General features: G+C 41.1%; 1 protein-coding gene across 1 annotated transcript; it reads left to right on the forward strand.

The window, feature by feature from the left end:
- Positions 1-17,432: 17,432 nt before the first annotated feature.
- LOC117990033 (alpha-(1,3)-fucosyltransferase C-like) lies at positions 17,433-23,779 on the forward strand. The gene is made up of 4 exons (XM_069504193.1): positions 17,433-17,520; positions 17,657-18,000; positions 21,321-22,725; positions 23,505-23,779. The coding sequence occupies exons 3-4, from the start codon at positions 21,803-21,805 to the stop codon at positions 23,770-23,772; spliced, it is 1,191 nt and encodes a 396-aa protein (XP_069360294.1). The 5' UTR covers positions 17,433-17,520; positions 17,657-18,000; positions 21,321-21,802; the 3' UTR covers positions 23,773-23,779.
- The last annotated feature ends 2,823 nt before the right edge of the window (positions 23,780-26,602 follow it).

Raw genomic sequence — 26,602 nt, forward strand, 5'->3', positions numbered from 1 at the left:
TGCTCTGCAGTGAACCGGCCACAGATAAGTGAAATGGAGCCGGCGATAGGTTGATCATGATCATGATTCTCCCCTGTCCCCCGCCAACAATTTAGGATTTTGATTTCATGCAAAGCCTTGTATACGCGTACTCTTGAGGTTGAATTCTCTGTGTTCACGACATAATTAATCGAATTGAGGTAATTAGGCAATAATTATGCAGTTATCACACTTGGCTAACATAATGATAATTATTCGATTTGATCAGAGAGCGATTGCTGATTGATTTATGCCCGCCTGACTTCAACATATTCATCACTAAGAAAGGATTTTTGAAAATTCAACCCTGAATGGGGGTGAAATATAGAGAGTTGAAATTTTTGTAGTTCACGCGGACGAAGTCGCGGAATAATAGCTTATATAAAAATATAAGGTGAAGATCGATCCTGTTCCGTATTCTGTACTGTTATTATTAAGCTTATTTGTTGGTTATTTCCGTCCCATCCGTTTTCAGGGTTCCGTACCCGAACGGTGCCAAACCAAAGGGATCCTATTACCACAGCTTTAAAACTGTGCTATTACTTAGGCTGAAATCTATAGAGCGCTCTTTCACTTTGCTCAGACTTAAGATTGAGTTAAAACGAGAGATAGCTCTATCTCGTTTTAACTCTGTCTTAAGTCTAAGCAAAGTCAGAGTGCGCTCTATAGATCTCACCCTAAGAATTCGCCGTCCGTCCGTCCGTCCATCCTCCGTCCGTCTGTCTGTCAGCAGGCTGTATCTCGTGAGTCGTGAACCGTAATAGATAGGTAGAGGGTTGAAATTTTCACAGAATGTGTAAAGTACGCGGCTGAAAGTAATGTACATCGACATTTAGAAGGAGATAGCAGAATTGTAGAGCGTTGTCCCCGTTGTTGAGACCGACAAAACGTCATATAGGTATGAGTGACAGAGACAACGCTCTACAAAGCCGAGATGTCATTCTAAAGGCCGATGTACATTACTTTCGGCCGCGTACTGTAGGTACCTATTTCTATTGCCGGTATATTTATAACGACAAAATCAAAATGGCCACCATTAAAATTTAAAAAAATCCGGCCAAGTGCGAGTCAGGCTCGCGCAATGAGGGTTCCGTATTACAGTTGTATTTTTTTTGACTTTTTGCAGGAAAATTCAAAAACTATAATACATAAAAATAAATAGAAATCTGTTTTAGAATGCACAGGTGAAGACCTTTCATATGATAACCCATTTGATATAGTTATCTTACTTAGGAAATTGAAAATACTTACTAATTATATTAGTTTATGACCACAATTTTTTTTTGTGTGATGTAACCACAAATTCACGGTTTTCAGATTTTTCCCCAAATGTCAGCTATAAGATCTACCTACCCGCCAAATTTCATGATTCAAGGTCAACGGGAAGTACCCTGTAGGTTTCTTGATAGACCGACAGGCAACAAAGATCCTCTAAGGGTTCCGTTTTTCCTTTTGAGGTACGGAACCCTAAAAAGTGTTTTTTCTTGTACGATGCTCCGGATTACGGGGCGCTGGTCCCTCCGTGTGCGAGTCCGACTCGTACTTGACCGATATTTCCTGTTTTTGCTCACGTAGCTTATGACAAGTAAATATTTGCCGCGTGTCTTGGTTACTGTTCGGGGATTCGGTATAAGAGCTTGCCGCCAACAAAAAAGTAATTTCCGAGGATTCCTGATTCAACATCCGAAACTATTCGGTACGCGAGACATTTCCACGAAAACATGCTCCGACGAAAAAGGAAAGAAAATAATTTGTCGTGGACTACACCTAACTTTATCTTAATTTGTTTGTCCGTCAATAGTTCCTTTAAATAGAAGCAACCTTAGTCCCAAGGCTGAAGTCAGTTCAGGCGTTAGCCAAGGTTTTTCAATAACTCTAACTACTCCCCCCACACGTAGAACAACTGTGTTTCTTAGAATTAACAATATCAATGTCAAGCTGTACCCGTAGTACAAGATTTTACGTCTCACCAAACCAAACCAAATTCGAGAGTCGAAATACTTCCGCGTTACAGTAAACTGGATCTTAAATACCTTGTTTTAAAGCTCAAGTTTGTCTACACTTCTACAGCCAGCGCTCCAAGCGGAAACATTGCGAAATTAAAATCAGTAGCATTGAATATTTGACTTCAATTCAAGGCTGTTTAGGTCCATTTTACTGTAACGCGGAAGTATTTCGACTCTCGAATTTGGTTTCGTTTGGTGAGACGTAAAATCTTGTACTACGGGTTCAGGTCTCTAAATATACAGGTGGCCTATAAACAGATTTATCCTCTCTCACGACGAAGAACTATGTGTTTTAGTTTTAGATGATGCCCGCGACTTCGTCCGCGTGGATTTAAAAGTTTTTGAAAATCCCGTGGGAACTCTTTGATTTTCCGGGATAAAAAGTAGCCTATATGTCCGTCCCCGGGGTGTAAGTTAGCTCTGTACCAAATTTCATCAAAATCTGTTAAACTGTTAGGCCGTGAAAAGCTAGCAGACTGACATACTGGCAGACAGACAGACACACTTTCGCATTTGTAATATTAGTATGAATCAATGTCATATTATGACGTTTAAACTATCGTGAGTGATTTCCATATTATACTTATCTTACACCCGGCTGTACTCACGTGTTTAGTCGACGTTAGCCCGATTAGTTTCGTTACCCCATCCGGGGTCCATTGTCAAGGAGTTACCCCATCCGGGGTCCATTGTCAAGGAGTTCGCGCACGCGTCGCGGTCTGTCAAGGAGTTCGCGCACGCGTCGCGGTCTGTCAAGGAGTTCGCGCACGCGTCGCGGTCTGTCAAGGAGTTCGCGCACGCGTCGCGGTCTGTCAAGGAATTCGCGCACGCGTCGCGGTCTGTCAAGGAGTTCGCGCACGCGTCGCGGTCTGTCAAGGAGTTCGCGCACGCGTCGCGGTCTGTCAAGGAGTTCGCGCACGCGTCGCGGTCTGTCAAGGAGTTCGCGCACGCGTCGCGGTCTGTCAAGGAGTTCGCGCACGCGTCGCGGTCTGTCAAGGAGTTCGCGCACGCGTCGCGGTCTGTCAAGGAGTTCGCGCACGCGTCGCGGTCTGTCAAGGAGTTCGCGCACGCGTCGCGGTCTGTCAAGGAGTTCGCGCACGCGTCGCGGTCTGTCAAGGAGTTCGCGCACGCGTCGCGGTCTGTCAAGGAGTTCGCGCACGCGTCGCGGTCGACTAAACACGTGAGGACAGCCGGGTGTAAGATATGTATAATGTGTCATATTATGACTCTAAAATAACCAGGCGGCGCGGCTCATTGAACAGATATCTGTATCCTTATTCCCAGGGCAGCTTAGTCCGTTAGCAGGGTCAATAGAAATTATTAATGTTACCTCTCTCACGACGAAGAACTATGTCTAAATATCAAATGGCTCTAAGTAAACAGGCGGCCCCACGGCCCATTAAAAAGATACGTCCTTATTCCCATGGAAGTTCCGCCCGTTAGCAGACTCTCTCACGACGAATAAATGTGTCTAGGTTTATGATATGAATGTCAAATGGCTCTAAAATAAACAGGCGGCCAATTAAAGAGATACGTCCTTATTCCCAGGGAAGTTACGCTCGTTAGCAGACTCTCTCACAACGAAGAATTGTGTGTCTAGATTCATGATATCAATGTCAAATGGTTCTAAAATAAACATGCGGTCTATTAAAGAGATATATCCTTATTCCTTGGAGAGTTCAGCCCGCTGGCAGAGTCGATTACAACAACTAATATAAAATCCCTCACAGCATCTGTGTATCTAGGTTTAGAATGTCAAAGTCAAATGGTTCTAAATAAACACTGCAGGCGGTTCATTATATTGAGATATATCCTTATTCCCTTGAGAGTTCAGCCCGATAGCAGGGTCGATTGCAATCAATATAACATCCCTCACACTGAGCAACTGTGTATCTAGGTTTAGAATGTCAAAGTCAAATGGCTCTAAATAAACACTGCAAGCGGTTCATTCATGAGATATCCTTATTCCCTGAGTTCAGCCCGATAGCAGAGTCGATTGCAAATTGCAATTAATTTAACGTCTCTCACTGTGTGTCTAAGTTTATAATATCAATATCAGATGGCAATCTTCTTCTTCTTCTAAATATATAAAAGGAAAAGGTGACTGACTGACTGACTGATTGACTGACTGACTGACTGATCTATCAACGTACAGCTCAAACTACTGGACGGATCGGGCTAAAATTTGGCATGCAGGTAGCTATTATGACGTAGGCATCCGCTAAGAAAGGATTTTTGAAAATTCAACCCCTAAAGGGGTGAAATAGGGGTTTGAAAATTGTGTAGTCCACGCGGACGAAGTCGCGAGCATAAGCTAGTCGATCTATAGGTATGCGTTGTCACAACTAGACCACACATCGTTGAATTATTAAGTAAGTAAGTAACAGCCGCACTCAGAGTCGCTAATCGTTACTTAAGATTGAGTTAAAACGAGACAGATGTGTGAGATACAGCTCTGTCTCGTTTTAACTCAATCTAAAGTAACAATTCAGCGATTTGGGTGCGGTTGTTAAAATATATTTCCAGGTTAAACCTTGATAAAATCTATTTTCCATGAACTCGTATGCTAATAAACTGAGATTTGATTTGCCTGATAGATTGATAGGTATTATCGTGGCTGCAAATATCGTTTCCGTATTTTACGCTACGGAAAAAAGATTTCTTCCTTTAAAGGCAGCTTGGGTTAACCTACTGCCTACGTTCGATATACTCACGAATCACGATATACCAGTAGGTAGGTACCTACCTATGGCAGAAACTCTGGAAGACTTAAATACAATGCTCGATGACCTTAGCTGAGTTTCTCAGCAGGAGGGCCTAAAAATGAACATGAGCATAACGAAAATAATATGGAAAGGGTTGGTCCCGTTGAGTCACACCCCCGTAAGTAACACTGTGACATAAGTGGCAAGAGCTAGCGCGCACCACGCTGCGGCGAGTTGCGAGGCGTTTTAAAATCCGTAAATTTGCGGAATTAATTCCGCAGTGCGCGGAAATATGTAGTTCTATAGTTCACAGATTTTGCGGGAAAAAAATGTACGCTTTACCGTGGTGCGCGCTAGCTCTAATGCTCAATGACAGACGACATCAAACGAGTAGTAGGTACCTAGGTAGTGAGTGGTAGAAGGCATATTTTGTAGGTAATTGCATGCTTTACGCAGTTTAGAAAATAATGGTCCAAAACTTTTATTATTCTGGCAACTAATGGTCACTTAATATTATACTCTTTGATTTTCCAATTAATTCACGCCTTTCAATTAGGGTCTGTTTTGCTTTAAGCCAACTATCTCACTAGGACACCATGGCGACACCGTCGGTCGCGCCACCGTGGTGTCTTGAACTACCAAACGAGAAACACCAGAGCAGAAACTAGGGTGAGAGCATTAACAGTGTACACTACACGTGCGAATGACATCGTCACGCACGAGCAGTGTGCGGGAGGGGCGTCCCTGGTAGCGCAACTGGAGGCCGAGTGAGTGAGACGCCAAATAGCTCTATACATATTACTGGTTATCCCGGCAAACACCAACAAATTTGGTTGCGCAACTAAGCGGACACCAGCGCCGAGGTGATTCGCTAACTCAGTGTTCAACACTGAATGATAGCCCCCGAGCTCATTTGCCATTTATTTTTAATCCATTGATGGTTTTCTACGAAAAAATATTTTAACACTCAGTGAAACAGAAATGTAGAACCAACCAATCTCAAATGTGCTCGGTGGCTATCATTCAGTGTTGAACACTGCTGCGCGATTGTGGTAGAATGACAGCTACAATGTCACGATCGCAATCACCTCTGATTGGTTGACGCTCGCTCACTATTGGCTACAATATATTGTTGCAACAGGAATAGCAAAAATTCAGCCGATCACAACAATTGAGATTGTAATAATGATTGATGCAGGTTTTACGAAATCGCCTTCTGAGTTCAGTCGACTGGTGACTGGTGAGGTACCTCCATAGAGCTTCATGTGCCTCCATATAGCTGTATTCTTTTGTTGGTAGCGCGATTGGTTGCGCCGCCACTGGTGTCCTAGTGAGAAAGCGCCCTTAGTCTTTGTGCTTTAGCTAAATGGCTTGTTCATTTGAGCGTAGAAAAATGCTCAATTAACGTTTTTCCACGGCGTCCACAGAACGCCTTACAAGTTACGATACGATCCATTGGTGTAACGACTTCGACTTGCCGGTTCTCCTCGATAGGAAGGGCATTCAGATTTCCGAACCAGTGGTAGATGCTTTTAAAAAAAAAAAAGAATATTTGCCATGTTAAATGACTAATTATCCCCTTTCCCCTCCAACTAAGCGTAAAGCTAGTGCTAGGAGTAGGTACGACAATAGTGCAACGGGCGGGGTTTGAACCGTCCTTTCGGTTTTCAGTCCACTCCTTTACCTGTTGAGCTATTGAGGCTCGGACGATTCAATTAGATTTATTCACAAATTTAAAATCAAATTAGAGTTCTGTGGTGATTTTACTAAAATGCCATACCCCTTCAAACTAAGTAAACTCGCTTCCATCTATACTGCATCGTCACTTACTGCTGATAACTGTATCATTGTCACTTGTAGTAAAACCGTAGGTTAAAGGTAGGTAGGAACGATAGATCGTATTCGTGTGTCGTGTCGTGACTGAAAAACGTGTCGTTTGGTGTTCCATGGATACACGCTCCTAGTGGTGATTGCAATTTGCATACCTATTACCTACCACCCACCCACAATCACAACACTTGATTGTACTAGCTCGCGTAGTCTTTGATCTAGCATCTAGATTCTAGACAATCCCTATAATCAGTGCCTGCACAAAAGGTACGACAATATTGCAGCAATTAAACATTGCTATAAAAATAATAAAAAGCGGTGATAGCCTAGTGGTTAAGACGTCCGCCTTCTTTTCGAGAGGTCAGGAGTTCGATCCCGGGCCTTTAACTTTTTTGGAAGTTACGTGCGTTCTTAAAACAATAAAATATCAATTTAACGGTGAAGGAAAACATCGTGAGGAAACCTGCAAACCTGAGAGTTCTTCATGTTCTCAAAGGTGTGTGAAGTCTGCCAAACCGCATTGGACCAGCATGGCAGACTATGACCTAATCCCTTCTCACTCTGAGAGGTGACCCGTGCTCAGTAGTGAGCCGGTGGGTTGATCATGATGATGATGATAAAAATAATTGAAGGGATTTTCACGATAATAAATTGTAGATACCAGACAGTCAGCCCCCCAATTGTGTAAGAATAACCATTTCATGGCTATCGCAATCGTCAAGAATTCTGCCCTTTGATTGGCTGTGAAAAAATGTAAACAGTGAATCAACCAATCAAAGGGCAGAATTTCTTGACGATTGCGATAGCCATGAAATGGTTATTCTTACACAATTGGGGGGCTGGTCAGAGACCAGGGTTAACACTTGCCCTGGGGTTCCTCAGACGATAAAATAAATAATTAAATTGTATGTATAATAAATATTGTTCATTATGTTACTACTAGCTGATTCGTCCGCGTGGAATTAGGTTTTTTAAAATCCCGTGGGCACTCTTTGATTTTTCAGGATAAAAAGTAGCCTATGTCACTCTCCAGGTTTTTATCTATACCCATGCAAAAAATCACGTCAATCCGTTGCACCGTTGTAACGTGATCGAAGGACAAAACAAAAAACCATCAAACAAACACACTTTCGCATTTATAATAAGGGTACATGATGCTACACATTTCACGACGTGTCGTTCATTTTAGTTGAATGCTGACCCTCAGTAGGGCGATTGTCTAAAACCTGCATCAATCATTATTACAATCTCAATTGTTCTGATTGGCTGAATTTGTGCGATTCTTGTTGCAACAATGCATTGTAGCCAATAGTGAGCGAGCATTAACCAATCAGAGATGATTGCGATCGTGACATTGTAGCTGTCAAACAACCGCGGTAGTGCCACAGGTCATTGCATAGGTACGTCATGCATAGCTCAATGCATGTGAAAACAATCGAGAGCCGAAAGCTTGCCATTGATGAATATTGATATCGATGGAAATGCAATATCTAAACTAGGCTAAACTTTACACTTTAGATATTCCATTTTGACATCGATGCATATAAATTGAAAGCCAAAATGTTAATTTGAACCATTTAATTTCGGCTTAGTTTACCTCTAACTACAATTTTGTGTTCATCATTCATTGTTAATCGCACAAATTATGTGTTATTAGACCTGTGGCCCGCCCTACTGTGGTTGTTTCACAGCTACAATGTTTTCTGGTGGGAAGCTTCGGCCGTGGCTAGTTACCACCCTACCGGCAAAGCCGTGCCGCCAAGCGATTTAGCGTTCCGGTACGATGCCGTGTAGAAACCAAAGGGGTATGGGTTTAATAAAAACTGCCATACCCCTTCCAGGTTAGCCCGCTATCATCTTAGACTGCATCATCACTTACCACCAGGTGAGATTGCAGTCAAGGGCTAACTTGTATCTGAATAAAAAAAAATAAAAAAAAATGTCACGATAGCAATCATCTCTGATTGGTTAATGCTCGCTCACTATTGGCCACAATGCATTGTTGCAACAAGAATCGCACAAATTCAGCTAATCAGAACAATTGAGATTGTAATAATGATTGATGCCGGTTTTAGACAATCGCCCTAGTGGGAAGTGATAATGCAGCCTAAGATGGAGTGCCATCCTAAGATGGAGTACATCTTCGTAACGACCACCCCCACCATGCAAACCAGCAAAACCAGCAGATAAATATTTTTGCGATAAAAAACACAAGGTGCGCATTATACACGGTGAAATTTTAGTGTTTGTCTTCCCGCGGCAGAACGATTTGCCCTCAGTAGTACTATCGAAATTTTGAGTTAAACTTAAAAAATAAAATGTTTTTGTTTTGAAATAATTAAAAAAAAAATCGACAACTCGAAAGTGTGAGAAACAATAGTAGCGCCCTAGAAGTAACGTGAATAGCAGGTAGGTACATCCACTCAAACCGCGCTGCCAATAAAGTGAAAAAGTTTAGAGCAAAATAAGCTCTCGCGTGTAGTGATACGACATAAACTAGCCTGCATGCACGCGGTATCACTATTGGTTCGAGGTCTCATTCGATTTTTGTTTTTCTCGATTGTAAATTTTACATTTTTGACTCTAATATTTTTATATATTTATTAATCGATTGTAATATCACTACATAATCATTTCGCTTCGGGAAAACAACCATCAAAATTTCAGCGTGTACCTAAACTATTAAAATCTAAAGCGCTCGAGTATTTGTTTGTGAATAAATATTTTTTTACATTTTTGAAAACCTGTACGCGCTCTCCCTACCAGTAAAAGGGGTTACATCATATAACCTTTTTTTCTTTTTAGCACCTTATCTTCACAATCCAATAGGTCTTCACGACTCTCGAGTAAATCCCTATTTAGCATCTTGGTCTCCAATACTATAGTTACTGTTAAATTCCTATTTACTATTCAGTGGTCGTAACTCGTACCTAATCAAAATCGAATAAAACGCTTTAGAAATCTAATAAAACCCTACTCCCGAATTTCTACTACAAAAATATCTGGAACCAGCGAACCAAAAACACAATATCGCCGTGAGCTAAATTTAAATATGGGTAGGTACTAGGTACCTATACTTAACCTTTCGATAACCTTGTTTTCTATTATTTAGGCAGCGATATAAATGTTCTAATAGATGGGGCGCAATCCAGGCGCATCATAACAATTTTTATAACAATATGTTCCAACGGACATCGGTGTGTGCACTGTGCACTCCTTTTGATAGTATAATCAGTTTTAGACGCTCGTTTGTAAAAATTAAACTTGCGTATATAATTATCCACATCATAGCTATAAGTTATAACTGTTCTGATGATCGTAGATATGAACTGCGTTTAGAAATCAGCCCCCCAATTGCGTAAGAATAACCATTTCATGGCTATCGCAATCGTCAAGAAATTCTGCCCTTTGATTGGTTGATTCGCTGTTTACATTTTTTCACAGCCAATCAAAGGGCAGAATTCTTGACGATTGCGATAGCCATGAAATGGTTATTCTTACACAATTGGGGGGCAGATTAGGCTAAGCGTATGCTCATACGCAGCTGGCGTAGAACAGCACAGTACAGATTTTGCGAGGCAGGCAGACCTTGAGCGAATGCTGCGACGCGACACAGTTGAGTTCCACAGAGGAGAAACCTGAGAGGCAACTCTAGAGCTAGTGCGCACGGTGTGGTGTGTTGCAGTGCGTTTTAAAATGCGTATATTCGAATTTAAATCTATCAAAATCCGGTGTGGAATCAATTCCGCAGTGCGCGTGCTTCTATGTAGTTCTATAGTTCACAGATTTTGCGGGAAAAAAACATACGGAAATTGACCGTGGTGCGCGCTGTCTTATTATACCAACTTCGGCAGTTTGACTGGAACAGGAGTTAATGCAGGCTTGGTTTGGAACGGACGTGCGTTGATTATTATATAAAAATAATATTTACAGATTTATTTTTAGGGTTCCATACCTCAAAGGAAAAACGGAACCCTTGTTGGATCACTTTGTTGTCCGTCTGTCTGTCGGTCTGTCAAGAAACCTACAGGGTACTTCCCGTTGACCTAGAATCATGAAATTTGGCAGGTAGGTAGGTCTTATAGCTGACATTCGGGGAAAAATCTGAAAACCGTGAATTTGTGGTTACATCACACCAAATAAATTAAATTGTGGTCATGACTTAATAATTAGTATTTTCAATTTTCGAAGTAAGATAACTATATCAAGTGGGGTGGTCAACTATCAACTATGAAAGGTCTTCACTTGTGCATTCTAAAACAGATTTTAATTAATTTTTATGTATCATAGTTTTTGAATTATGCTGCAAAATGTCGAAAAAATACGACTGTAGTATGGAACCCTCATTGCGCGAGCCTGACTCGCACTTGGCCGGTTTTTTTAAAATTATCCCCTCTGTGGCTCTTCCATTCCACGTGACATTGGCGAAGTGCGTTGTGCTGGTGTGGCACTAATAAAAGCCATAGAGCAAAATAAGAAGAAGAAGAACAAACTCAGCTTAGAACTCCGTGACTAAAAATATACTCAATAATCCTCCTTTGATACTCCTTGGTCAATAAACTAAACGTGTTGATATTATTAAACTCCACAAACCGTCCCGATAACGGATAAACAAGTTATAATCACGGATTGAAAAACGAAGCACACAATCGGTATCGGATCAGGAACGAAATTGAATCGCTTTGAAGTAGGTAGTTACCTATATAGGGTTGCCATCGGTAAGATCTAACAAGTCCAATCAAATCCATCAGCCTGTTTGTGTCCACTGCTAGGACATAGGCCTTTCAGACTCGCGCACCAAGGATTCCGTACTACAGTCGTATTTTTTCGACATTTCGCACGATAAATCAAAAACTTGTATGCATAAAAATAAATAAAAATCTGTGTTAGAATATATACAGCTAAAGCCCTTTGATATTATGATATCCCACTTGATATAGGGTATCTTACTTTGAAAATTGAAAATACCTATTTTTAGCTCATGACCACAATTTAATTTTTGTGTGATGTAACTATAAATTCACGGTTTTCAGATTTTTCCCATATAAGACCTACTTATATTATATCTGCCGAATTTCATGATTCTAGACATCGGGAAGTACCCTGTAGGTTTCTTGACAGACCGACAGACAGACAGACAGACAACAAAGTACACCTATACGGGTTCCGTTTTTCCTTTTGATCCGTAACTAGGGCGATTGCCTGAAACCTGCATCAATCATTATTACAATCTCAATTGTTCTGATTGGCTGAATTTGTGCGATTCTTGTTGCAACAATGCATTGTAGCCAATAGTGAGCGAACGTTAACCAATCAGAGATGATTGCGATCGTGACATTGTAGCTGTCATTCTCCCGCAATCGCGCAGCAGCTTCCATCTTAGACTATATCATCATAAATACTATCTGTCCCGGCTTACTCACGTGTGTAGTCGACGTTAGCCCGACTAGTTTCGAACCCATCCGGGCTCCTTTTTCAAGAGAGTCCGTCCGCGCACGCGCCGCGGTTTTGACTGCGGGACGCACGTGCCGCTGCCCGTAGAGCCCGTTGTGAGGGTGGCTGGGGTGGGGGGGGAGACAGCTGCCGATCGTCTCCCGACAGTTCCTGCTGTTCTTCATCACTGGAACCGTCACCGAAATCCAGGCACGCGGAGCTAATGGTGTCCCGTCCCACGACTGATGCCCTTGTCTTAGCGTCAAAAAGCGGTTTCCGCGTGCCTGGATTTCGGTGACGGTTCCAGTGATGAAGAACAGCAGGAACTGTCGGGAGACGATCGGCAGCTGTCTCCCCCCCCACCCCAGCCACCCTCACAACGGGCTCTACGGGCAGCGGCACGTGCGTCCCGCAGTCAAAACCGCGGCGCGTGCGCGGACGGACTCCCTTGAAAAAGGACCCCGGATGGGTTCGACACTAGTCGGGCTAACGTCGACTACACACGTGAGTAAGCCGGGACAGATAGTATTTATAATGGAAATCACTCACGGTAGTTTAAACACTATATCATCACTTACCACCGGTTAGATTGCAGTCAAAATCTAACTTGTACAAATCTGAATAAATAAAAAAATCCGGCCCGGTTCTACGGGTGGTAGGTACGTCCAAAACGGATGGATGACAACCCTATACCTAGGTACACATACATTGTTTCAATTTCCTTTCTTTGTTGCACTCGTGAAATCGAACCGAGCCAGTGCGGATAGCTTTAACCAGGTTTTAATTTTAGCACGATTTTAGGGTTCGCCACTTTGTACAGGATGCTTCCATGAAAGGCCGCAAATATTGATAAAAGCTCTTCTAAAAACGTATTTCACGCCTAAATCTGTGAATACATCTTTTTTCCATTTTCATTCTATAAAATTTACATATTTTTTTTCAAAATTAATTGACAAATCTGTCATATGAAATACGTTTTCTTTTTCTGAGCCATTCTTTATTATTTTACAACAAAAAAAAGGTTTTATACGCGTCGCCTACGTACCCAAAGGGTGCCAACGGGATTGTACTACGGAACCCTCAGTGCGCGAGTCTGATTCGCACTTGGCCGGTTTTTGTTACTAAGGTCACCAAGGTACACATTGCCGGGCGCCCCCTGTGCCCTTGGTGGGTGACATCATAATATTTTGTTTTGGTAACAAAATGAAACGGCTATATTATACTACCTACTATTCCTCCTTTGTTTACATCATGGAAGTCACCCTCCTGGCGCAGTGGTAAGTATTGTACTGTTGTCTTATAAATGGGAAGTACTGGGTTTGTTTCCCGGGAAGTGTAATTTAGGATTTTATATATATATCCGTGGTCGCTAACTATGACATAAGAATACTCAGAGTAGGCGCAGAGTCACTCAGCGGGCGATGGAGGCTTGGAGGTCGCCACTTTAGCACCTTGGAACTTCCTGAAAAGTAGGCCTTTTGTAATTTACGCCCTTGTTCGTAGGATGCAACGGCATATTGTAGTGCCGTCCTTTTCCGCATAGAACATTGTGAGGAGGATGGCAATTATAGTGTGCTACCAAATTAACATTAATCAATGGTTCAATTCACGTTAATTATGGTGAAGCGGTGATGTCACGCAAGGTGAGAGCCACGCGCCGCCTTTACAAAAGTGGCCTAACCCATAAAGATTAAAGACCAATATGCATTTTATTTATTCTATCTATATATATAAAATTCAAATTCCTGACTGACTGACTGACTGACATATATATAGCACAGCCTAAGCCGCTGGTCCTAAAGACATGAAATTTGGAGGGTCTATTCTTTGTAAAGAGTAGGTATCCACTAAGAAAGGATTTTTCGAAATTCCACCCCTAAGTGAGTTAAATGGGGGATGGAAATTTGTATGAAAGTCCGTCATTTTTCAAGTTATTTGCATGAAAATTGGTATTTGGGTTTTCAGTTACAAATGAAGAAATACGTGTTTCAGGATTTTTGGAAAATTCGCACATAAGAGTGGTAAAATAGGGGATGAAAGTTTGTATGGGACAGACTTGAAATTTGGAAAGTAGGTTTTTTCTTGAGGTGTCAGCTAAGAAAAAAAAATGCCATTTGTTTCCTGTAGGCCACGCGGGCGAAGCCGCGAGCAGAAGCTAGTTAATAATAATTGGGGTTAACCACCGATAACCAGAAATTTTCTACTTAGTGGAGTTAACAAGCACTTATTGATTAAAAAACCAGCCAAGTGCAAGTCGGACTCGCACACGAAGGGTTCCGTAGTATAGTACGAGATATTTTAACGAGATTTTTTAAGATAATGACAACAGCGCCATCTATACTTATGTGATTTGATAAATTTATTTTAAAATTTACTGTAGGTTTTCGTGACAGACACGACAGACAGACGGACAGACGTACAGACGGATAGACAGACAGACAGACAACGAAGTGGTCCTATAAGGGTACATTTTTCCTTTTGATGGACGAAACCCTAAAAACAGTAGGTAATTAGAATAAATAACCCTAAAATATGTTAATGTAATGTGGTAATGTACCTACCTATGTTGTTGTAAACCGGTTATTATTATTTTAGGGTTCCGTACCTCAAAAGAAAAAACGGGAACCTTATCCCGTACCTTCCTTATACCTTATTAGGATCACTTTGTTGTCTGTCTGTCTGTCTGTCGGTCTTTCAAGAAACCTACAGGGTACTTCCCGTTGACCTAGAATCATGAGATTTGGCAGGTAGGTAGGTTTTATAGCAGACATTAGGGGGAAAATCTGAAAACCGTGAATTTGTGGTTACATCACACAAAAAAATTTAATTGTGTTCATTAACAAATATTGCTATTTTCGACTTTGAAAGTAAGATTGCCAAGTGGGGTTTCTTTACCTGTATATTATATTCTAAAACAGATTTCTATTTATTATTACGCTAAATAATTTTTGATTTATCGTACAAAATGTCGAAAAAATACGACTATAGTACGGAACTCTCGGTGCGCGGGTCTAACTCGCACTTGGCCGGTTTTTTTATTAGGTACCAACAGCACCATGTGACCGATTTGCAATTATCCGCCCATAACGGTGATGTATAAAGAACTATTATTAAACTCCGACACACACTTATTGTATACTAGCGACCCGCCCCGGCTTCGCATGGGTGCAACGTAGAACTTGATGTCATTGAGGTGTCATTGCCTCGGAAACTCTCAAATGAGAGCATTTTTCCGACCTAATTCACATTATTTCAATTTCTCTAGGGATCTCTAATTTTTTGAAAACTAAACTAAAGCTATAAACCTTCCTCTTGAATCACTCTATCTATTGGTGAAAACCGCATTAAAATCCGTTGCGTAGTTTAAAAGATCTACGCGTTCATACATTACATACATATTACATACCTACATACAGACGCGGGAAATGTTATAGAGAAGAGACTTACACAGACTATTACCTACTTATAGGTAGGTAAGTACTGTTGATATAGTACCTACGCGACAGGTGTAGACTCTGGAGATGGCAACCGGGGTATGAGACGGGGGGCCGCCTCCCACACCCGCATAATATGTGTTCGCACGTCATCCGCGCTATCCCGCACCCGGTTAGCGCGGCGGCTGTGGGGGTGTGCCGTGTGCGGGGCGTCCTCACCTCGATTAAAATCTCGACCTGTCGCGTATAACAGCTATAGGCATAGTAGAATCGAGCAGCTGCTCCTCGATTGCGGTAGAATGACAGCTACAATGTCACGATTGCAATCACTTCTGATTGGTTGACGCGCGCTCACCGCATGCTCACTATTGGCTGCAATGCATTGTTGCAACAAGAATCGCACAAATTAAGCCAATCAAAACAATTGAGATTGTAATAATGATTGATGCAGGTTTTACGAAATCGACCTACAGTAGGTACAGTGCGACAAGGCTACCTTGGCGCGTGGCGAAAATCGGAACTAACGTTGCTGTCAAGTGTTTCCTTTGTTCTTGTTTGAATACTCTTAAGCCTTTGTTCTCCAACAGCGCCGCCTGTAAATGTCATTCAAGTGCCAAGACAGCCTTATCGACTGTACTGTTATTAAACTTCTATACAACAACGTTGTTGTTTAACTTGCTACAAATTGGGTGGAAGAGGTCAAACGGTGTATTTCCGTCCCGTTCTTACAAGACGTCCATCGTCCACCGGCCCAGCATTACAAACATAGTTAAGACAACTCCACACTGCATGTTTTAATGCGTTTTATCGACAAAATCTTAGATACAGCTTCTTTTAGATTGAAGCTGTGATAGCCTAGGCCCTAGTGATTAGTTAGGATGTCTAGCTCCTAATCGGAGGTCGGCAAACTTAAAACTAACAGCGGACGTGGATTTTACGACTTTTGGAATTGGAAGACCCTCTCTTTATTAGTTCCTTAGAAATAATTTGCGGAGTGTGGGATGACCTCCAACCCGCTGGACTGACGACTTTAAGTAGCGGGAAGTGGGTGGATGAGGAAGTGGGTCGATGAGGAAGGCAAAGGATTGTGTGTGGTTGTGCGCTCTTGGGAAGGCCTATGTCCAGCAGTGGACGCAAACAGGCTGATTGATTGATTGAAGAAATAATTTATTTTTGACGTAGTCATCATAACCATCCCAATGAGAAAGTTTCAGGGCAACGTACGATAAAATTTTCATAGATGGCGCTGAAAACTATACCACCACTAAAGACGAAAAATAATACCTATATCTATAATGATCTATGCTTTTGTGGTGGTTGCCACAGATGAAACTAGATGGCGCTGTTCAATCGATTACATTTCATGACGTAGTCCCGAACAAATGTACCGCCGACAGTACTCGCACTAACAGAGTTTTCTGACATCTGGACTATATAATATAGAAGTTTCAAGATGTAACTGTTGGCCCAGCTGGCGCTACCGAGCACAACCAACCACTCGGTGGGAGATCTCCCTTTGGTACGGTCGAGCCTACACACCGCTCCCGTACACTTTAGTTCGTGTCAATACTTACGTTTCTTCCCCGATGTAAAATTAATTAATTACTTCTATTATAGTTCACAGATTTTGTGGGGAAGAAACATAAGGAAAACTGCAGTGCACGCTAGCTCTTACTTCTTCATCTATGTCATTGATTGACACGACCTAAACATAAAAGCATAGATCATTTATAGATATAGGTACGTTAGTACTAATATTATTCTGTGATATAGGTATTATTTTTCGTCTTTAGTGGTGGTATTGTATGCAGCGCCATCTATGAAAATTTTATCGAACGTTGGCCTGAAACTTCCTCATTCGGCTTGAATGTCTTTCGCCGTTAGCACGTTAGTCTCTGCTTGCGGCGCGGTGGCGTGGCGCCAAGAAGATTCCTTGGCGCCGCGTGACTTGCAGAGGCCATTCACGGAAGGGTTCCAAACTAGTCGGGCATACTTACTCCGACAAACATGTGAATTCAGCCGACAGACATTTATATTTATGAATTTATAATCTTTTAAGTGTGACACATATTTAAGATATTTTTAAGATTATAGGTAATTATTATTATGAGTTAAGACTGCCACTTTCAATCTATTGATTTTACGTCTACAATTTTTTAATAATTACCTATATTTATAGAATTTTAGAATTCACATATTTACAATAATACGTCTGTCTACTTACCTATAGGAATTTCAGGAAAAAATGTCAATGTGAACGCCGCCGCACGCAAAAATTATAAGTTCGACTTCGAATTTCGATACCAAAATAACAAACGGGCTAGTTTCAAGTCGGTGACTGCCCTAAAAGGACGTGTAACGTGTTTGCCTTGTGTTTGCCTTATTATCTTGAAAAACTATACTTATAAATATTATATTTATCTGTTAAGTGAAGTGCTAGAAATATAAATAGAATAAAGTAAATACCATCTAGATATTATTAAGTACGATTATTGTGGTTTATGGTGTAATAATATTATACAGTCAGTGGTTTAGCAAGTGTTTGGAAGTTTGCAGTGCTTTTGAGTGGCGTAGGTACGTAACAATTTGCAATATTCTTGAGTTATTCTATAGTAAAGCTCGCCTTTACGTACCTATAAAACTTAGGTACATACCTACCTACTCTTCAAAAGTTAACCAACGCACGGTAAATACTATGGTAGGTTTTTTTTTTTTTTTGTTTTTTTTTTGCTGTAGGTATGTAATATACTTCTGACCGCCCCCATGTTCCCATAGTCCATAGGTAACCTACTGCTACTGCACCATGTATAGGTGTATATTAACCATGTTTAGAAGCATGCTTATTGCTCGTGTCCGGTATCTCTGTGTCTAAATCAAACTAAAAAAGTAAGGCTCAAAAGGGCTAGAATCCAGAGCCGTAAAACCAGTTTAAAAAAAACTGAAAAACCGTTAACTGCAAAGTGCAAAACAAAAAATTGTTCCGAGGTAGGTAGGTACCGAGCTACGTAGCATTCTTTTAATACTAACTAGATTAGAAATTAATGTATTTCAAAATGCCCACGTTTTCTGGCGATAACTCAAAAACTATTTTTAGGGTTCCGTCCAACGGCCGCGGCACCCTATTAATAGTTTTATATCGTAAATAGGTAAATAGTTGAAACTTCCACAGAATGTGTAGGTATTTCTATTGCTGCTATAAGTTACAATAGGTACAACAAATAATAGAAATTTCAAAGTGGCCGCCATAGAAATTAAAAATAAATATTAGTGTTATTTCTAATTGCTCGATTGCACGGAACCCTTCGTGTGCGAGTCCGACTCGTACTTGACATTGCACAGCTGCAGGAAAGGTGTTAACTGTTAAGTTATAACAATTATTCTAACTTCTACCTTATCGCCTTCTCCTACCTATCTATCTACTATTGCAGTTTGTTTATGTTATCAATAAACCCGATGGGGTCGGACCACGTCGGACAATACCCATAATTATTATAATGTACACTACCTACCTACCTACCTACCTACCTACCTACCTACCTACCTACAACTTAATTTACCGTATCGCGCTCGTGACCACGGTATTGTCAGTGGCGGATTTGCCCTAAGGCCCAGTAGGCCCGGGCCTAGGGCGGCTAGATATTAGAGGCGGCCAATCATGACAAAAATCACTTTTTTTTAACAACAAAAAAAATTGCGCCTGCTCCGCTTGCGCTCCTATTTATCATTGGATTGTATTTTACTGACAAATCAAAAGAAACATTTTTAATCCCCCCCCCCCCCTCCCCCCTCCCCAATCAACTCATAGCTATGACTATGATTAATGGGTGTTGAGAAAGGAGCGGCTGGTACTTACGAAATCCTGGGGCCTAGGGCGGCCAAGACTGCAAATCCGCCACTGGGTATTGTAATATTATTATTATTAGGTAGGATGCGGCAGTATTGAAGGCCTTCGAAATTCGAATACTTCAGGGTAGGTACCTACCTTCTGAACAGGAAAACGTTCCGTCGACAATAAATGACTTACAATACAACCTCTAACCCCTCGGAAATATCTTAGAACCTGGCTTAATGACGTCATGCAACGTGCTTGCGTTGGCAACGGTACTGGTAGTGTTTATATACCTACCTACTCTTTGGGTACTGGATAAGCGAAAATGGGCGAGCTGCGGGGAAGCGCATTCCAGCGAGGTACGCAGATATTACCGACGGGTTGTAGGTAGGTACTCCTCTCAATTGAATAGAATTTCCTAAGTAGGTACCTACTTACCTTGTTAAGTAAATACCTAGGTATTTTAAAATCATTACGAGGTTTCTAGACTTTTTATAGAAAAAACTAATTAATGTTCATTGAATTAGGTAACCTACGTTTTTCCTTGTTAAAAAAAACCGGCAAAGTGAGTCAGATTCGCGCGCCAAGGGTCCTTGGCTGGCAGTTTGGTTGGTGTGGGGGCGACATGGCCCGACCTCGACATTGTGGCGCCGAAATTGACGCATGCTCTGTTGACTGAGTAAAAGCCTAGGTAGGCCTAATACCTACTACGAATATATTCTAATTATCCTTTGTACCTAGGTACTTACCTATTATTTTATTTGGAAAACCAACAGCTTAGGTAGGTACCTAAATTGATTTTAATAATGTTAAAATTAGGTAGGTACTTAACTAGGAGCTAATAATAGAGATTATAATCAAATAATTTCAGGTTAAGGTAATAGTTAACTAGGAGCTAATAATATGTACCTATAGTCACGGTAATAGGTATTATGTATATAATATTTAAAAAATATAAGTATATAAAAAAAAAATTATTACCGTGGTATAGTAGTAGGTAGGTAGGGTAGGTATATTATTTGTTGTCATAGCGGCAATAGAATTACACACTCTACCTATATATTCTACCTATTACGGTTCACGAAATACAGCGGACAGCCCGCTGACAGACACACGTCTAGAGTCTAGACGTCTGTCTAGAGTACACGGGACAGTGGCTTAGTAATAGGATCCCGTTGGCACCCTTCGGGCACATGAATAGGTATACATCTCCCCCTGTGATTCGGGTACGGAACCATAAAAATTAAAAATGGGTCAAGTACGAGTCGAACTTGCACACGAAAGGTTCTGTAATCCGTACTTTCGTTCGGGAAATAACGCTTTTTATTTTATGGCGGCCATTTTGCAAATATTTATTATTTGTTGTTATAGCGACAATAGAAATACACATTCTGTGAAAATTTTAATTCTCTACCTACTACGGTTCACGAGATAGGTACTCGGTGACAGACATACAGATTGACGGGCGGACAGCTGAGAAAAGAGCAGTTACGCACTCATCCGATCAGAGTCCGTAAAAATACGGATATATATATAATACTGGATCCAGGCGGCGCAAGACCGTGGCGTGTGGGAGTCCCTACAAGAGACCTATGTGCAGCTGTGGACGTCGATTGGTTGATGATGATGATGATAAGATAATAGAAAATAGTAGTTCGGTGTCATTTTGAGGGTTCCGGACCCGAGGGGTGCCAACGGAAGTGCGAATCCGACTCGCACTTGACCGGTTTTACTACACACGGAATCAATGTTATTTATTAGAATCACACTTGTTTTTTTTATTATTATTAGAATCACATCTGTTACTCTTTTACGCAAAAACTACTGGACGGATTTGGCTGAAATACATAGGCTACTTTTTATCCCAGAAAATCCCTGTATTAACACTTAGGCTACTTTTTATCCCGGAAAAACAAAGAGTTCCCGCGGGTTTTTAAAAAAACCTGTATCCATGCAAACAAGGTCGCAGGCATCAGCTAGTTTATTATAACTCCTGTGTGACTTTACACCGAATTACACGAGTTTCCTCGCTGTTACTTTGTTGATATTAAAACTTTGTTTTCAGGTATTCAGGCGTCAAAATCAACGAGTAATTAAAACATCCGATGGGTCTAAATGAAAGCTGACCTTCGGAAGCCAGCGGAGTTTGCCTAGATGACGCACGAAACAGATGTTCATGATTTGGAGCGCAGAGAAACAGATGGATAACAGAGCGAACAACAATAAACAATGGTACTGATTCTGAGCACAACCTAATTTTAGAGTATTCGCATCCTCTTCTTACTAATGTTAAATGTAATATGAAAAGGACAGACGCAGTTTGATAGTTTTAAATTTAATTTTTAAATGGTAAAACCCGTGATTTTAGCGCACAGTCGCGAGCCTACTGTTTGTAGCGTGCACTAAAATTTAGAGTCTTTAAATGTAAAGTTCATGTATGCCTTTTTAGCATTGTTGAAAAGAAAAAGATGCAGATACTCTAAATTTAGTTTAGAGAAAGAACGGAATCGGTGCCAATGTGCCTTGTAAACTAAACGTCCAAACACCATGAATACAAGAATGTGTTTCCTAATAACCAGACTAAATGCTTCCCGAGTAATATTTATAGTGATCCTCTTCTACGCTGCCTCCCTCATGTACACCTACAATGCAAGACTCTACTCTATAAGGTCGCAGAGAAAAGACATCCCGTATTTGAACCATAAGAGTTTCAAGTATATCCTGCAATGGACTAGTAGATTCAATTATCCCCTCATCCCAATGGGCCAAGGCAACTCTATTTTCGTTAGAGGCAAGTGCAACTTTAGCAACTGCTTCATCACTGACGACAGAAATTATTTCATCGATCAAACTGAATTCGATGCTGTTGTTTTCGGCGGGATAGACGCCATGAAACTCTGGTCGTTCCAACTGCCGTCTGCAAGGTCTCCGAAACAGAAGTACATTTTCGCTGCGTCAGAATCCGCAGATAACTACGCCGTCTGCTCTCCGATGTACAACGGATTCTTTAACTGGACGTGGACGTATCGAATCGACTCAAATATATTTTGGGGATATATAGTCATATACGATTTGCACGACAATATCATAGGACCTGCAATTAATATGAAATGGCTGGACAAACTTGATCCTATAGATGAAGAAATAAAGATGAAATTGGCGAGTAAATCGAAAACAGCGGCGTGGTTCGTCTCCCATTGTACAACGAATAGTGGTAGGGAGGTTTTTGTGGATGAGCTGAAGAAGGAGCTGAAACCTTATGGACGGACTGTTGATATTTACGGCCGATGTGGCACCCTCAGTTGTACGAGGGAAAATGAGGATTCTTGCTTTAAAAAGATAGAGAATGATTACTACTTTTACTTGTCGTTTGAGAATTCCTTCGCTGAGGACTACGTGACGGAGAAGCTGCTGAGTGCACTCAACAATTATGCCGTCCCTATTGTCTACGGTTCAGCTAATTACTCAAGGTAAAAAGAACTTATTTACTTGTGTCGTCATGATCAACCCATTGCCGGCTCACTGCAAAGCACAGTTCTTCTCTTAGAGAGAACATTTTCAATATATTCCGTAAAATTGAGATTTTATTTGCTGGCAGCCTTTGTTCTACAACCTTCAGGGGAGCACCCTGTCAATGTCATTCAAGTGCCAAAAGAGCCTCGTCGTACTTTACCGTAGACTGAGTAAAAAATCTAGACAAAAGAACGTTTGCTTTCTCATTCACACTAAAAAGAGAGCACAGATAAAATTACTAATGTGATAAACAGAGACGCAGCTAACATATTTTTTGTCTCTTATCGTGTAACCGATTTTTTTCAAGGACTACAACTTTAGTTGCAAAACAAACTTTGAGAATTCGTGGCGTAATTGTATTTCTCATTAGTTATTTACTTGTTTTCACATAAAAAACGTTTAATACAAATATTGACTACTAAATAATGGTAATTTTTTTTTTAAATTTTTTATATAAAGAATATTAGCCATATTAAATGACTAATGTTCCCCTTTCCTCTCCAATTAAGCGTCAGGCTTGTGCTAGGAGTAGGTACGACAATAGTGCAAAATTGTCGTGTTATTCATCGTTACGTCGTGCTATCGCTATCTCAGACGCGGTTACACAGTACTTCAGTCTAGCTTTTTTACTCAGTCTACGTACCTACCTACTCTACATAATTCACCACTTTTCAAATCTCGTCTCCTATATTATGTACTCGTAAGCATATTTTTTTAAATCTCAAAAAAATTTCAGGTTTCTTCCCCCAGGCAGTTACCTCGACGCGTTGAAATTGGGCCCCAAGCAGCTGGCTCGTCGGATGCACGAGATTATCAACGACAGTAGCAAGTATCACGACTTCTTCCGTTGGAGGAACCACTACAGGTACCGAGAGAGTCGCCCCTCGGATGAGGTGTGTAAACTGTGTAAAGCGCTCAACGATGAAGAGAGGGTGGCTGAAGTGACCGTGTGGGATGACTTCAGGACTTGGTGGAATGGACAAAGCTTGAAGGACAAGTGTTGATAGTTACTAGTAAAGTCTGAACTACCACTTTTATAAGTTACGGCCGATGTACCTGCGCAGAAATCTTAATTTTGAATGGCGCGCGATTTTATTTTTTAAACACAAGAACAACGAAAATTCGTTCTTGCTCATAAAGGTTCGTACGCACCTGAGCGGCGCGGCGCGGCGCTTCAGTGAGCTTCACGTCGCGGCACAGAGCTTCAAAATATCATTTCTATCATTTTGTATGGCGCATATCGCACTAGAGCGGCGCGGCGCGGCGCTTCACCGCGCGTTGCCGCGCGGCACGGCTGGAGAGAATATTTTGAAGCGCACCGAAGCGACGCGCAGTGCAGTGACGCTAGTGCGACATACCCAGCGGCGCGGCGCGGCGCTTCAGTATGCGTACGTCGCTCGAATAAGATACACGCGCATCTTGTTAGGTATTTAAAGTACAGGCAAGAATCGGCAAGATAGACCTCAAAATAAATAACGTAGGTTTAATTTTTGACACATGACGTGTTCCTCATGCTCTTAGAAGTATATCCTCAAAGGTCCCAACCCCTAGGATGTCGGCTTCCCCCCTTCCCAGTGTCTAAATGTATAAAAATGTCTCTCCGAGCGTTATGAGAAAACATCAATGGTAAAAATAATCCTGATTAAATAACTATAATATATTATGTACATATTATACCTACCTACTTCATCTAGGTAGAATTAATAGTTTCGGAAATATGCCTACCTATTGTTGTACTTGTGTTTATATTATACTAGCTTATGCCCGCGACGTCGTCCGCGTGGACTACACAAATCTCGAACCCCTATTTTACCCCCTTAGGGGTTGAATTTTCATAAATCCCTTTTTAGCGGATGTCTACGTCATATTAGCTAGTTAGCTAGCCAGCATGCCAAATTTCAGCCCGATCCGTCAAGTAGTTTGAGCTGTGCGTTGATAGATCAGTCAGTCAGTCACCTTTTTCTTTTATATAGGTATTTAGATATAATATGTACCTGTGTTTACCTGCCTATTTTATATCTATTGCACATAAAACAAAGACATTTTGCGAAAATGCTTTTTCTAATGTAATTTCCACAGAACCTAAGGGACTAGCTGATGCCCGCAACTTCGTTCGCGTAGATGTAGGTTTTTTAAAAATCCCGTGGAAACTTTTTGATTTTCGGGATAAAACTAGCCTATGTGTAGGTACACATAGGCTACTTTTATCCTACAGGGTATAATCTATCTCAGGTATATAGGTACTAGTAGGTAATTCCCGGAAATGTGCTCACCTATAGAAAAATCTAAATCCACGCGGACGAAGTCGCAGGCATCATCTAGTTGCATTTTTTTTAGATTTTTAATCCCGTGTGAACTCTTTGATTTTCCGGGATAAAAAGTTGCCTACCTCTGTCAATTCCCGGAATGCAAGCTACCTCTGGTCCAAACTTCATATAAATGGGCCTTTAACAATCCTGTGGAAATTCTTTCATTTTCCAGGATAAAAAGTAGCCTGTCCTTCCCCGGGATGTAATTCAACTTTGTACCAAATTTCATCCTGTTGAGCCGTGAAAAGCTAGTAGATAGACAGACAAATACACTTTTGCGTTGATAATAATATAAGTATGGATATGCATAAATATTTTTTTATAATTTCCATAAAAACTATCATCATCATCATCATCATCAACCGATAGATATGTCCACTGCTGGACATAGGTTTCTTGTAGGATTATATTACCGACCTGTGTGGTATACCTATTGTTTCTAATGTAATTTCCACAAAAACTATTAGGCAATAGCATAAAGAATTTTGTCTTCGACATTCTGAAGTAAATGTGAAATGGTACAGAGTCATTAAGAAGGCGAGGAAACAAAATGTGATATCCTTCTTGATAGCGTGACTTTGGTATGTCAGCAATCCATTTCTTCTTCTTTTTTAGGGTTCCGTACCTCAAAAGGAAAAACGGAACTCTTATAGGATCACTGTCTGTCTGTCTGTCTGTCTGTCCGTCTGTCTGTGAGTGAGTGAACTATACCAAGTGGGGTATCATATGAAAGGTCTTCACCTGTACATTCTAAAACAGATTTTTATTTATTTTTATGCATCATAGTTTTTGAATTATCGAAATCATACGACTGTAGTACGGAACCCTCATTGCGCGAGCCTGACTCGCACTTGGCCGGTTTTTTCTCTTCGATAATTCGTTCTTCTTCTGCACAACAAAGAAATAATAATCAAATCCTCTTCACTGTCGCTCATCTTGCGACGTTGTTGCTCGTACGCGAACGGGTGTAAAAGTGACGCGCAAGTGACGCGAGGTGCCGCGTACTGAAGTTGTAGTGCGGTAGGCACCGTCGAGCGGCCTGAGGTGAAGCGTTCTGCAGTCGGACTGAAGCGCCGCGCCGCGCCGCTCAGGTGCGTACGAACCTTAATTCGCGCGTAAAAACATTGCGCGTAGGCAACAACCAATAGCGGACAGGCGCGTGCTTTGATTGGCTGAGATGTTCAAGCGCCATACAAAAAAATATTTCTGCGCAGGTACAATGGGGTAACTAGTAAAAGTGGTAGTGCTGTACCCTATTATGGGTTAGGAGTTAGGAGTCCCTGTTCGAATGTCCTAGTATTTAAGTATTAACCATAAGATATGGTGCCCATTTATCACAAAACATTTTAGTATTATTATTAGTTGTTACTTATCCAAATTACTTTTGTAGGTGCTAATTTGTTACCAATTTTTATTTAACATAACACACGTAAATATTGTTTAAGCTATAATTTTGTTATGTTTTTCAAACCACAGTCAGGTTTTTTGGAACCTCTTTAAATTACTTGTTGGTGAGTTTGTTTAT

The sequence above is a fragment of the Maniola hyperantus genome, chromosome 17 (assembly GCF_902806685.2).
Source record: "Maniola hyperantus chromosome 17, iAphHyp1.2, whole genome shotgun sequence".
Classification (NCBI taxonomy): domain Eukaryota; kingdom Metazoa; phylum Arthropoda; class Insecta; order Lepidoptera; family Nymphalidae; genus Maniola; species Maniola hyperantus.

Coding starts and splice junctions, on each gene's coding strand:
- LOC117990033 (XM_069504193.1), top strand. CDS start 21,803: ATGAATACAAGAATGTGTTTCCTAATAACCAGACTAAATGCTTCCCGA. Junction 22,726..23,504: donor GGTTCAGCTAATTACTCAAG/GTAAAAAGAACT, acceptor AAAAAATTTCAG/GTTTCTTCCCCCAGGCAGTT.